The following is a 13,179-nucleotide window of genomic DNA, read 5'->3' as shown; positions in this document are numbered from 1 at the left end:
TGAAATGAACTGATGACATCAGCGTTTTTTCCAAAATGGCTATACAGCTGAATAAAATTATGCTTCATTATTTTCCTGTTCAACACTGTAAAGCTGCTTTGAAACAATCTACATTGTTAAAAGCGCTATATAAATAAAGTTGACTTGACATAATTTTCTTTTTTGGGTGAACTAACCCTTTAACTGATGCTAGTTGATAACAAATAATCTTTCGTTTATTTGTTTGATACATAATAAGGTTCTTCACCTTAGTTTCAGAGAAACAACAGTTTATCTTTCCATAAGATAATGCAACTCTTCCTTAGCCACACTCAACTTAATCACATGTATTTTATGTATCTTATGCACTTTATTCCTTTATCATTCAATGTATTCATTAAGTAGTTGTGTTAGCTATTCTTGTTTATCTTTTGTTAATAAAATCTATTTTATTACAATTGTGTCTTACTTGTGCTGATAATACAGAAAAGGCTCTATAAGTTAGAAATCTCACCAATCTTTCAGATTAATCAGCTGACCAACTCTCCCCACTTTACATTCAATCTAAAATGATTGAACCACCTCCTGTGTGGAGTGTTCTCATACAGCCAAGGTAAAAGACCTTGACTAGTGTCCCAAACTAAGAGAGGGGGAGGTGGTCATCTGATGTACTCATAACCACACCTTAAGTGACGTGTGATCTAAAAATCACAACATCTGCGGTGACGTGAGTACCAATCACTACCTTACATAACCTTACAGACACAATAATACTTACAAACCCTTGTTTGGGCCCAAAAGTGAAATTATTACAACAGTGTGAGTTCCCTTAAAAAATAATGTCTTAGTTACGACTGTAACCTTGGTTCAATGAAAAGGTTATACTTCCTACTGCCATACTTCCTGCATGCCTGTCAGCGACTTCATCCTATCAGAAGCTAACGTTGCTTGATTTGGGCATGCTTTATAGTTTCCTGGTCATGACATCACCCTTCTATGACGTTCCGTCACGCCATTGGACTGATTTCACACGTGCTTCACGACGCAAGTCACACAGAGTGTTCCCACAGTGTAAATTCTTGATGCAGCATCTCATTCCCTTTTTTGGGAACCAAGGTTAGAGTCAGAGATGTTTTGTAATGAATGTAATATTTCATCTCCCCTGCATTACATTTTGATGTTAGAAATTTTATTATTTAAATTTTGTGAGTTACGCATGATCTTACCACAGTCTTTCCACTTTACAGTGAGGATTCTCCAGTACAGAAGAGAGCAGCTTCACTCCCACGTCTCCTAGATTATTCTCAGACAGATACAGTTCTCTCAGGTGTGAGGGGTTTGATCTCAGAGCTGAAGCCAGAGCAGCACAACATTCCTCTGTGACACCACACTTCATTAACCTGTAGAGAACAATGACACACTCTTCACTCTCTCTGTAACCCATATATTTTTTTTTTAAAGGTAACTAATAAAGCATCTCTGTATGATACAATGTAGCTACTATGCATCTAATCATGTTCACACTAACAGTGTTATAGATAGAGACAGATCCTGAGAATTTTTTTTTATCTGATCAATATAAATGTGAATTAAAAGGCACAGTACGCAAGTTTTCGCCGCAAGAGGTCGCTTATTCAAAACAACAACAAAGGCATAGCTTGAATGAGCACTTGAATGAGCAAGGAATAATGGAAGTTGTCGTCTTCACCTCCACAGCCAATGGAAAGCAATTGGACAGGAGTTTTATTAACGTCACTGTGGTATGAAGAAGAGCGGGCCGAGAGCTGTGGGAGCGGAATGAGGCCAGCAGAGCGAATGCTGAGTGAGAGACACCTGTGCGACACACATGTCTCAAGTCCCATGAAGGAGCTCCGGAGCTTTTATTATGCTTATATGCTGCAGTCGGCCACTTCCGCTTCTTTCGTTTTGTTGTTTATGTTTATCTTTATGATTAAAGTTACGTTTAACATCCGCCTCCTTCCCTTGATCACTCAAAATCCCATTATTTTATTTCATTCTAATGAAATAGTCACAAGTGCTGAATTACTTTTACAGGTAGCTTTATTTGATGGATTAAAATTGTGGGGTAATGTAGCGGGGTTTTATGTGGTCAAAACCATTTCAACTTTGTGTTGAAAGTTAAGTTATGATGTTACTCGGTGCATTCGTTCGATGATTGGTATGAGATACTTGTTGGCCCTATTGTTCTCCTATGGGTCATTATTATTAGGTCCCAAGCCTCAAAGAGGCGGAGGCCCTTTTGTTTTCCTAAGTGTTATTAGGGCCCAAGCCCCAAAGGGGCGGAGGCTCTATTGTTTTCCTAAGGATTTTTCTTTTCTTTTCTTTTTTTTATTCAACTTTCCGGGAACTTTTGGGGCCCTTACCATGCTCGAAAACTCTTGAAACTTTGCACACATGTTGGAATCATCAAACATCAGGTCCGGGCACAAATTGACATTGGGGGGGTCAAGGGGGGCTCTGTTGCGCAACCTTTTATTTGTTTTTTTGGGCCTCTGTAGCGCACTGCTTTTTACATACAGTAACCAAACTTCATACACTTACAGATCTAATCAAGCTGAACAACTTCATGCTCAACAGGAAGTTGGCTATTATGGGTTGTTTGGAAAACGCTTGCTCTGGAATTTGATATACTTCTCTTAGGCGATACATCCCATCGCCACCAAACCGCATGAAGTAAAAACATTGAGGATGCTAAAATTAGAGCAGATTTTTTAAATCTTGAACAAAGGTTTGGCCGTGGCGAGGCAACAAATTTATGGTGAAAAAAGGGAAACAGGAAGTGTGTTATAACTTCTGGAAACATTGACTGATTTTGATTAAACTTCATTTGTGTGTTCATTGTTGTGTGTTCATCCCATGTATGTGATTATTGTGAGTCAAAGTCATTGCGCCACCAACTGGCAGCAGGAAGTGTCACTTTCATAATGCTTTGAAATCACTGTCTTATTTTTACCAGATTTGCTTCAAACTTCATCAGTATAATGTCAAGACACGGCAGATGTAGGCCTGTAAAAGAATTCTTGTTATCTTAAATATTGTTGCCATGACAGCATGTCAACCTTTAATATTCTTTTTGGGTGTTTTTGAGGCTCTTAGCATGCTTCAATTGCATGAAACTCTACACACATCAGAGAAGTCAGCCAATAGACATGGGCAAAGCCTACCTGTACCAATAGCACCACCTTTTGACAAAAGTGGGGGGGTTAGTTTTACGTACAGTCACCAAACTCAGAACATATATTGTTATCATCAAGCCGGACAACTTTCTGATTTACAGTCATTAACAACGACCAACAGGAAGTAGAATATTTTGGTTTGAATGTGGATTTTTGGAAAAGTCATGCTCTGAATTTGTATCTATTCCTCCTAGGAGATTCATATGATTTATACCAAACTTTCTGAACATGGTGGAAAGACATTGAAGATGTTAAATTGTGAACAGATAATGGTGTTGCCATGGTGGGCAATTAAATTAATGACAAAAAGGGAAACAGGAAGAGTCTCATATCTTGACATAATCCTTTTACATTCACCCAGATTAAATGCATATGCCTGTCATGCACAGTCTCCCTAAAGCCTATGGGGTGGCGGTGGCCCCAGGGCTTGGGCCCATCATCGCTGCTTGCAGCTATATTTTCACATTGCAGTAAGATAGATCGATATTAGAATATCATATTGATAATAGCAGGATGATGTGTTGCTAAATAGCATGTAATCAATTTTACAATATATTGTAAGGTAGAGAAAATGGTGTATTACTGTTACTACAAATAATGCTCTGTCTAATTATGCTATGTTAGTCACTTTGTACAAGCATGTTACTCACTGTAAATCAAGAAAACAAGAGATTCAAACAATAAGACTATATACATCAATGATTCGTTCGTCTGTCAATAAAGGCATCCAAACAGTTGCTCACCAGTCTAATAAAACACATAATATATTAAAGCGTTGTTAGTTTCTACGGAAGTAAAACTGGAAATTGAGTGTAATGCATATATGACATCATTGACAGGCAACGCGACACGGTTAAAACTGGTTAAAATTGTGGATTTCTCTGGATTTAAACATTTTTGGAAACTGTGACAAGCAGGGCAGACGAGAGCCATGAGAGAACGTCGCGAATCTCACAGGGCCTGGACCTCTCTCGTCTTTCACTGTAGTCGCTTCTCATTTTATGCATTTGTAATACAAGGTCTTAGTAGCCGTGCAACTGATGTTATGTGATGAGAGTGAAGATTTGGCTTCCGATTTCAAACACATTAACTGTGATTATGTTGAATGTGATTCATGTAAAATCATTATATATTAATTACAAACCCAAACACTTTGATTTGGTCTCAGTATAAACTATTTTTAAAAAATGTCTCTGATCACCAGATCATGTGACTATCAGAGAGATGATCTTACCTCAAATTCTCCAGTTTACAGTGAGGATTCTCCATTACAGCAAAGAGTGGCTTCGCTCCTGAGTCTCCTAGTGTATTCCCAGACAGATCCAGTTCTCTCAGGTGTGAGGGGTTTGATCTCAGAGCTGAAGCCAGAGCAGCACAACCTTCATCTGTGACACCACAATAACTCAACCTGCAGAGAACAATGACACACTCTTCACTCTCTCTGTAGCCCATTAATTTTTAAAAGATTACTAAAAGATCTCTGTATGATATAATGTAGTTGATAATCTTCTAATCATATTTACACTAACAGTGTTATAGACTGAGATATACACCCAAAAAATATGAATGTGATTAATATATGTGTGAATTAAATAAGATTCCTCTAGAATAGTCTTCATTTTACTTGTCTTTCTGCACATATTTCATCATGTTTGTTAGTGCCTTTTTGTGTACTATTCTTTATTTCTAAAAGTTTTGTTGCCTAGAGTTTGATTCAAACTGATGTGAGAATCATTGTGCCTACACATTCACATAAAACAATATATTGATTTAAAATTTGTAAGACACTTTTTCTTTACAAATTCCATATGCAAAGAGGCGTGAACGATCATGAATATTGCTGTGAGTCACACCTGAGAGAACAAAAGAATGGCATAATGGGCCACGTGAGTCTTTGAGTCAGGCATGTGACAGAGAGAACTAAATATAGGACAAAATAAATATACTTTTTGTAGATTATTTATAATATAGTCAAAAATATAAAGTGCGAGACAAAAGCAAAATGTCCTATGTGCACCAGTATCAGGTCACAGAAAAAATACAGAAAAAAACATTAATATTGTAGAATAATATTATAATTTAAAATAATGGTTTTCTATTTTAATATACTTTAAAATAGACTTTATTTTGGTAAGTAAAACTGATTTTTTCATCAGTCATTACTCCAGTCTTCAGTGTCACATGATCCTTCAGAAATCATTCTCATATACTGATTTATAATCAAATTGATCCAAAACCGAATTGATCGAAATCTTGTCTAAACAGTCTTACGTCTATAACATTTTATGTAGCTGCAGGATTCATATTTAAAATGTCTTTTTGCGGTTTAATATTCACAGACACTAACAGAAAAAAAAAATTACCTCACAATCCTCGGCTGCATCCGTTGCTATTTGAAATTAAACAGCTTTTCTTCGGAGGTAAATTATTTCAGGATTATTCCTCAACGCGTCTCAAAACGATATAAAGTACATGCACTAAACTTGATGTGTTTATTTGTGTTAATGTGGGCGTTGATTATTCACATGGACCACATCAGTATTTGACTCCCAAAAGAATTGTGATAATGAAAATGCTCGCGAACGACTGACATCTCTCTCTTTTCAAACAGATTACATAAACACAGAATATTTGGAGGTCTGTAGCTATTGCCTCTGCAGAAAGTTGGCGACTTCTGCGCACTGTGTGCCTCGGCCTGCACTGATCCCGCTCTGTAATTTTACGTGGTCTACCACTTCGTGAATGAGTTGCTGCTGTTCCCAATTGCTTCCACTTTGTTATAATACCACTAACAGTTGACCGTGGAATATTTAGTAGTGAGGAAATTTCACGAATTGCACAGGTGGCAACCTATCACCGTACCATGCCTGAATTCACTGAGTTCCTGAGAGCGACCCATTCTATCACAAATGTTTGTAGAAGCGTCTGCATGCCAAGTGCTTGATTTATACACCATGGAAGGGATTGGAACACCTGAATTCAATGATTTGGATGGGTGTCCCAATACTTTTGGCAATATAGTATATGTCTCTCTGAGCACCATATCATGTGACTATAAGAGAGATGATCTTACCTCAAATTCTCCAGTTTACAGTGAGGAGTCTTTAGTCCAGCAGAGAGCAGATTCACTCCTGAGCCTAGTTTATTATATGACAGTTCCAGTTCTCTCGGGTGTAAAGGGTTTGATCTAAGAGCGGAAGCCAGAGCAGCACAACCTTCATCTGTGACACCACACTTCCACAACCTGTAGAAAACAGTGAAACACTCTTCACACTCTCAGTAGCCCATATACGTTCTAAAGATTACTAATAAAGCATCTCTGGATTAGGGCTGTGTGATTTGGGTATGATATATAACTGCGATTTTTCTGACAGATATTGCGATTTTATTTGTCACACACATCACACACTCTAAATTAAATGAGTACAACATGCCTTTAACTGTAGAACCCTCCACTACCATGTAGTCTATCAGATGCAGTGTACCTTTCTATTAGTGTTCATTTTGTCAGCTATTTTTTTTATTTAGTCTTAGTCCGGTGTCAAATGTACTTTTTAGTTGTTTTCATATTAAGTCAACCTTGTTCTGTTTTTTGTTTAGAAAATGCAGTACCATTTTCGCCATGCTGCATAATGGTTAAATTGATAATCCAGATTATTTTGCTCAAAATTATAATCATAAAAATTGTTGTCATTTGAGAAATGTATTTGTTTTATTTTATGAGACAGTGTACTTTCACCTATAAGAACAAATCAAGAGAATGCCAATGATTTATTTTAGAATGATGTATTTTACCTCATTTAGTTTCCCGATTTATTATAGGCTATTTATTATATAGGCCTACTGGTAAAACAAGAAACTTCCCTCAAAAATTTAAACAGTGAAATTCCTAGTGAATTTCATTTAGGCAGAAAATCTCAAATGGAGAATAGAAATCGCTAAACTGCAGGTTACTTGTTTGTCAGTGTTTTCAGATTATCCGCGCTTCTTTAGCAGTGTAGAGAGAGCATGGTTGTTTTAACAGAAAAGCTCTGGTAGGGGACTTAAATTGTTGAAATCTGGCAACTGCAAGCATAAGCGCTCATATTTTTTGTATCCTCTTTCTTCCCAGACAAAAACAAAGAGTGATTTTGGTCAAGTTTTTATTTTTTAATCTATATGTTTATTTAGTCACAGTTATCGTTTAATGATGTTGGTGTCATCTCATCTTAGGCTGGACATACACTGTGCGATTTTTTATCTGATTTTGAGCCGAATTCTGACTTGCGTGCCTCTTTTTAGATTGTCGTTTGTCGTGCTGTGTTCAGGCAGTGTACATATGAAAACGAGAGGCGATAAACCTCTCCCGATCGGCAATTGGATGGTCGGATGAATTTCTGGCATGTCAGAAATTTTGGTCGCCCCTCGTTAGGGTATCGCCTAGTTGAAGCCAATAACTGATCGCCCTAACTCAGGGTTTTTTCTCCCTGTTAAAGTTAAAGTTAAGTTAAACCCTTTCATCTTTTATGCAGCAAGAAAGACAATGAAAAGAGGGAGATCTTTAAGTTCTGTAGATCAAACTAGCAGCAATTTAACAAACTGTTGCTTACCTCCAGTTCATATTGCAAAATGGATAAATCATATCCACATCTTCCAAACCTGCGTGTACAGAGCCTATCCAGAGCCTCTTTTATTCATTTAGGCTACTTGATCATTCATTTTCTTGTTTCACTTTTCATTTTATTTACTGATTTATTTAATATTTACTTAATTTTATTATCACGGGAAATGTGAACTGTTGTCCATAATTTGACAATTGGTGATAAAGAAAAATGTCACCGCAAAATTGGAAATTAAATCATGAAGGTGGGTCAGTAGATATCACACAAGCAATGTGCAAACTTTGCTGTGAAGTCTCAAACCCCAGTCAATTATTCACTACAGAAAGTGAAATTAAAAACTGATGAGCTAAATCATTCTCTTAGAGATGACGAGAGTTAAACTGCTTCAACATGCTGTTAACAGTATATAACTGTATTTATTTTCTTGATATTTCTCTTGTGGCCCATATAGTAGAAAAAATGAGAAGAGAAGTATTTTTTGTGTTTAAGTTTTTTTAAGTTTTTTTAAACTGCTCTTAATTTTCATTGATGATTATTGCAGTGTTCTGACATATTATAGTCAAGTCAACTTTATGTATATAGCACTTTTAACAATGCAGACTGTTTCAAAGCAGCTTCACAGTGTTAAAAAGGAAAATAATGCAACAGAATTTGATTCGGCTGCACAGCCGCTCTGGAGAAAACAGTGATGTCATCAGCTCATTTCAATTATCATACAGTGACAATGTGGGCAGATCAGTTATTTAGTTGATGCATTTAATTTAGTTTAGTAATTAAATTTATTTGGATATTTAGTTGAACATTTAGTGTCCCCAACTGAGCAAGCCAAGCTAAAGGCGACAGTGGCAAGAAAACTAAACCATCAGGTGGCATAATGGAGTAAAATAAACCTTGGGAGAACCCTGGCTCAGTCGGGGTGCCAGTTCTCCTCTTGCCAATTAACAAACAGTGTGTGATTATTATTCTGACAACTTTACAGGTCAGGGGTCATATTAGATTGGAATATTCAAAAGATCAGAGTCATCACGGCATAGATGGGTTTATTGAGGATGACGTGTCGATTAAACAATTATTAAATAGGAATATTCGTAAAATCAGAGTCATCACGCCGGAGACGGGTTTATTGAGGATGCCGTGTCAATGAGGCAATTTCAGGGGAGTCTAATTGATACGGCCTCTGCAGACACTTCAGGGATGCGTTGGTCATGTCTAGGCGCAGGCCCTGCCTTCGTCTCCAGGCAGGAAATGCAGAGTCTGTTACACTCGAGACAAGAGCTACGGACGGGGCCTACGCCAAAGAAACTCTAAATATAATACTTGCAGGTCTGTTAATAAATGTGTTACATCATTGTACTTCATCTGGCCTCCTGAGTCTTTCTGGTAGAAATACTAAATCTTCTTGATATCGATAGCTGATGCGTTTGACCATATGTTAGCTCTCTATACACCATATCATGGCCTATCGGCGCAACCTGGCCTGGGGTTTTAGCGCATATTTCACACGTATAGTGTGAACAGACAAGTTGCGCTCGAAGATAGAACCATATAGTGTGAGCACATAAATCGTGAGCTTTGGCTTTACATCGCATGTAATCTACTCATCGTGTAAATCTGAAATTACACAGAATATCGCACAATGTATGCCCACCTTTAGTCATGGAAAAAAAAAGTTATCAACAAACATTTTGTCATAGATTTTGTTAACGAAATAAACACTTTCTATCCAATAGCTGGTTAGCTTATTTGGGGAGGATGGAGGTCAATTGGTTAGTAAGACTGCCACACAAAGAGGGCAGTCATGCTTTTGCTCTGGGACAGACTCATTCTTTCTGCATATTTTTCATATTAGCTAATCGCAATGTTCCAAATCATGATTGCGATTTGATTTCGATTAATCGTTGAGCCCTACTCTATAATGTAGATGATATTCATCTAATGTTGTTATGTCCTGGGGACGTATAATATGCACACACCTGCCACAGGAGCTGCTGAAACAGTTCTACTCGGCCATCATCAAGTCTGTCCTGTGTTAATCTACAACTGTCTGGTTTGGTTCAGCTGCTAAATCAGACATCAGGAGACTACAACAGACAGTAAGGATGGCTGAGATGACCCTGCCTACCCACCAAGATCTTTACAACTCCAGAGTGGGGAAAAAAAAGGCTAAGAAAATCACTTTGGACCACCCACACACAGCATTTAAAGAGACACAAACAAAAACAACGTGTTTTTGCTCACACCCAAATAGAAGCTTTCAAAACATCCTATAATACATGATCTGTGGGGTATTTGAGCTGAAACTTCACAGACACATTCTGCGGACACCTGAGACTTATATTACATCTATAAAATGGGCATAATAGGTCCCCTTTAAATAAATGAGTAAATAAAGTGAAACAAGAAAATGAATGATGAATAGAGGTGTCAGCTGTATACAGTATATGGACACGAAGGTGGGTTATGGTTGGGCAATATGGTTTAAGCAACAATTTGCTAAATTGCTAGCTTGATAGCTACAGCTTCATGGAGAGAGACACTTTAGGGATTTGATCAATATAAATGTGAATTAAATGAGATTCCTCCTCAGTTATCACGTTATTATTCATCATTTTGCTTATCTTTCTGCACCTATTTTTTCATCATCATGTTAATTGTTAGTTGTTTATTTGCTTTTGTACTATTTTTTATTTAATTGGTTTAGCTTTGGTATCACTATAAATCTTATGATCTTATAAGATGATCTTACTTCAGTTTCTCCAGTTTACAGTGAGGATTCTCCAGTACAGCAGAGAGTAGCTTCACTCCGGTGTCTCCTAGTTTATTCTCAGACAGATCCAGTTCTCTCAGGTGTGAGGGGTTTGATCTCAGAGCTGAAGCCAGAGCAGCACAACCTTCATCTTTGACACCACACTTACTCAAACTGTAGAGAGCAATGAAACAATTTTCACTCTCTCAGATCAAAACATACAGGTCTGCAGATTGTAGAAACAATTATATGAATCATCCTAAAATGACAGTCTGTTTCCCAAAACCAGTGGTGTAAAGTATTTGAGTAAATGCAATTAGTTACCAGACATGTTCACAAGTCCCTAAAGGCCAAGTCCCAGTACAGTCTGAAGTCATTGTACTATTTTTAGCAATAGTTCTTTCAGTTAGTTATTGTAATTAACAGTGTTTTGAAATATCAGGAAAAAAAATCTAAAATTACTAATAAAGCACACAATCTATTACTTAAATCATTCGTTAAATTTTTTATTCAAAATTAAAAATGTATTACTTTCAAACTATATGGCATTATACCATTTTGGAACGAAGGGCCGGTCACCAGAGAAAAAAAACTTGATGTGTATTTTGAGCTATTTGTGTTGCCATAGTTTGCTGTAGTTCTCAAGCAATTATGGGTAATGCAGTCTTCCAGTGAGCGCCGGTGGTAACAAACCCATGTATAAACAGTAAAGCTTTACAGTAAACAACACAAACAACATGAAAAGGATGAAAAGGACATGGAAATGTGTACTTCTTGAAAATGTTCCTAATTGCTTCCATTTTGTTATAATACCATTAACAGTTGAGCGTGGAATATTTAGTAGTGAGGAAATTTCCCGAATGGACTTATTTGCCAGGTGGCAACCTATCACGGTACCACGCTTGAGTTCACTGAGCGCCTGAGAGCGACACATTCTTTCACTAATGTGTGTAGAAGCATCTGCATGCCTAGTGTTTGATTTATACACCTGTGGCCATGAAGTGATTGAACACCTGAATTCAATTATTTGGAGGGGTGTCCCAACACTTTTGCCAATATAGTGTATTCTCCAACTAGACTCCAGCTAGACTAAAATCATGATATCGCACACCCTTAGTGTGACAGATAACAGTAGCACCTCAGTTCAAGTTACAATGTTTTAACAGTGATGATTGTTCTCAGTGTTACTTACTCAGCTGATCTAGTTGCTGTAACCACAGGCAGCAGCTTCTGGAGAACTTCATCTGTTGTATTTTGTGCTTTCAGGGTTAAAAATGAGTCACTATTTGAAGAAAAAAAATATATATATATATAATTATTACCATGTCACACCACAGTCACAGCAAGAAAATACTATTAAAACCTAATTTTGGAAAAATATTTTTTATTAAAAATCTGGTAGCAATTTATTTTACAGTCCTGTTCCCCATGTACATACTATGTACTCATAGTTATTACAATATCTAGTAATAGCTAGGTACTAACCCTGAACCTAACCGTAACCCATTACCTTATATTAACCAGTACTTTCTTAGGCAAGTACACTGTAAACCAGAACCAGTGCAACCAAACCAAACCAGTGCAACCAAAAATCTTTATATTAACTGGCTTTTGTATTAATGCAATACAGTGGCTCGCTTTATTGGCAGTTTAGGGTTACGTGATTAAATTTACACCAAAACAAAAGATAGCATGTATACCTTCACCTCTGAAACCATATTTTGTCTTTGCACTGAGCTTATCTGAGTTCATTATGAAATATAGACTCATTTTCCATCAGTTCTTTTTGGTAAATTGGAATGTGTGCAAAGGATTGTGGGTGATTGATAAGGGTGTGAACCTACACTGGTCTCACGGTTCGGTTTGATTACGATTATAATGGCATCGATTCGGTTCAAAATCGATATCACAATGCATTGACGATGCATTGCATGACATGTTATAGCCCAATATGACAGCGCTACTGAAGCACGCATCGCCGCAGACAAGCAGCTGAATATCTCTTCATCAAGCCAGCGCACAAACTATAGAAAGTAAAGTCGTAGGTGCTCAACATACAATCATATTCATTAAAAGTAAAGAAACTGAATGATCTTACCAGTGCTGTTGTCACGCGCTCTCCTATTGCGGTCTTTGATTTTGAAATGAGCTAATGATTAATAAAATGCAGCTCACACGTGTTGTTTTCGGTGACGTAAACTCCAATAAATCTGCATGTAGTGCGGGTATTGAAGATCGGATTTATATCCGTTTTGCGGAGATACATTTATGTGCCCAAGTGTAAATGAAATCGTTTTGATAAATCAGAGATCTTTGATTTACACACAGCGCGTGTGTTCTCCAGGTCGTGCTTACCAGGTTGTTCATAAAAGCTGAAATGTGCCCAGATGATAACTTAATAACTCGCACTCGCGTCTCGTCTTCCTCTGCCATTGTATGCTACCCATTGTAAAGCACGTTCGTGACAAATGACGTCAGAAAATAATCAGTACTTTATAATCGTTATGGTCTATTCCTGAACCGATACCGAATCGTCTTCGTCTGCATCGCGATGCATTGTAGAAACAATTAATTTCGACACCTCTAGTGATTGAAGGGCACAAAGGATAATCAAAATTAGCTGAATTAAGGATAAGAAACAAAGGCTGCCTTCAAA

General features: G+C 37.3%; 2 protein-coding genes across 3 annotated transcripts in view; both read right to left on the bottom strand.

Annotated features, from left to right (window-relative positions):
- The window catches only part of LOC307130033 (uncharacterized protein), a 31,451-nt gene extending 18,864 nt beyond the window's left edge, over positions 1–12,587 (bottom strand). The window contains exons 1-6 of the mRNA XM_079822882.1: positions 12,510–12,587; positions 11,716–12,373; positions 10,524–10,697; positions 6,250–6,420; positions 4,411–4,584; positions 1,206–1,379 (exon numbers count right to left, since the gene is read on the bottom strand). Of these exons, the coding sequence (XP_079679008.1) occupies positions 1,206–1,379; positions 4,411–4,445 (209 nt within the window). The 5' untranslated portion in view covers positions 4,446–4,584; positions 6,250–6,420; positions 10,524–10,697; positions 11,716–12,373; positions 12,510–12,587. The remainder of the gene's footprint in view (positions 1–1,205; positions 1,380–4,410; positions 4,585–6,249; positions 6,421–10,523; positions 10,698–11,715; positions 12,374–12,509) is intronic.
- Positions 1–13,179, bottom strand: part of LOC307130031 (uncharacterized protein) — a 93,101-nt gene that overhangs the window by 64,343 nt on the left and 15,579 nt on the right. The window lies entirely within an intron of this gene.

The sequence above is a fragment of the Gobio gobio genome (assembly GCF_949357685.1).
Source record: "Gobio gobio genome assembly, chromosome: 8".
NCBI lineage: Eukaryota > Metazoa > Chordata > Actinopteri > Cypriniformes > Gobionidae > Gobio > Gobio gobio.
The sequence above is the reverse complement of the archived record's forward strand: the minus strand, read 5'-3'. Positions and strand labels throughout refer to the sequence as shown.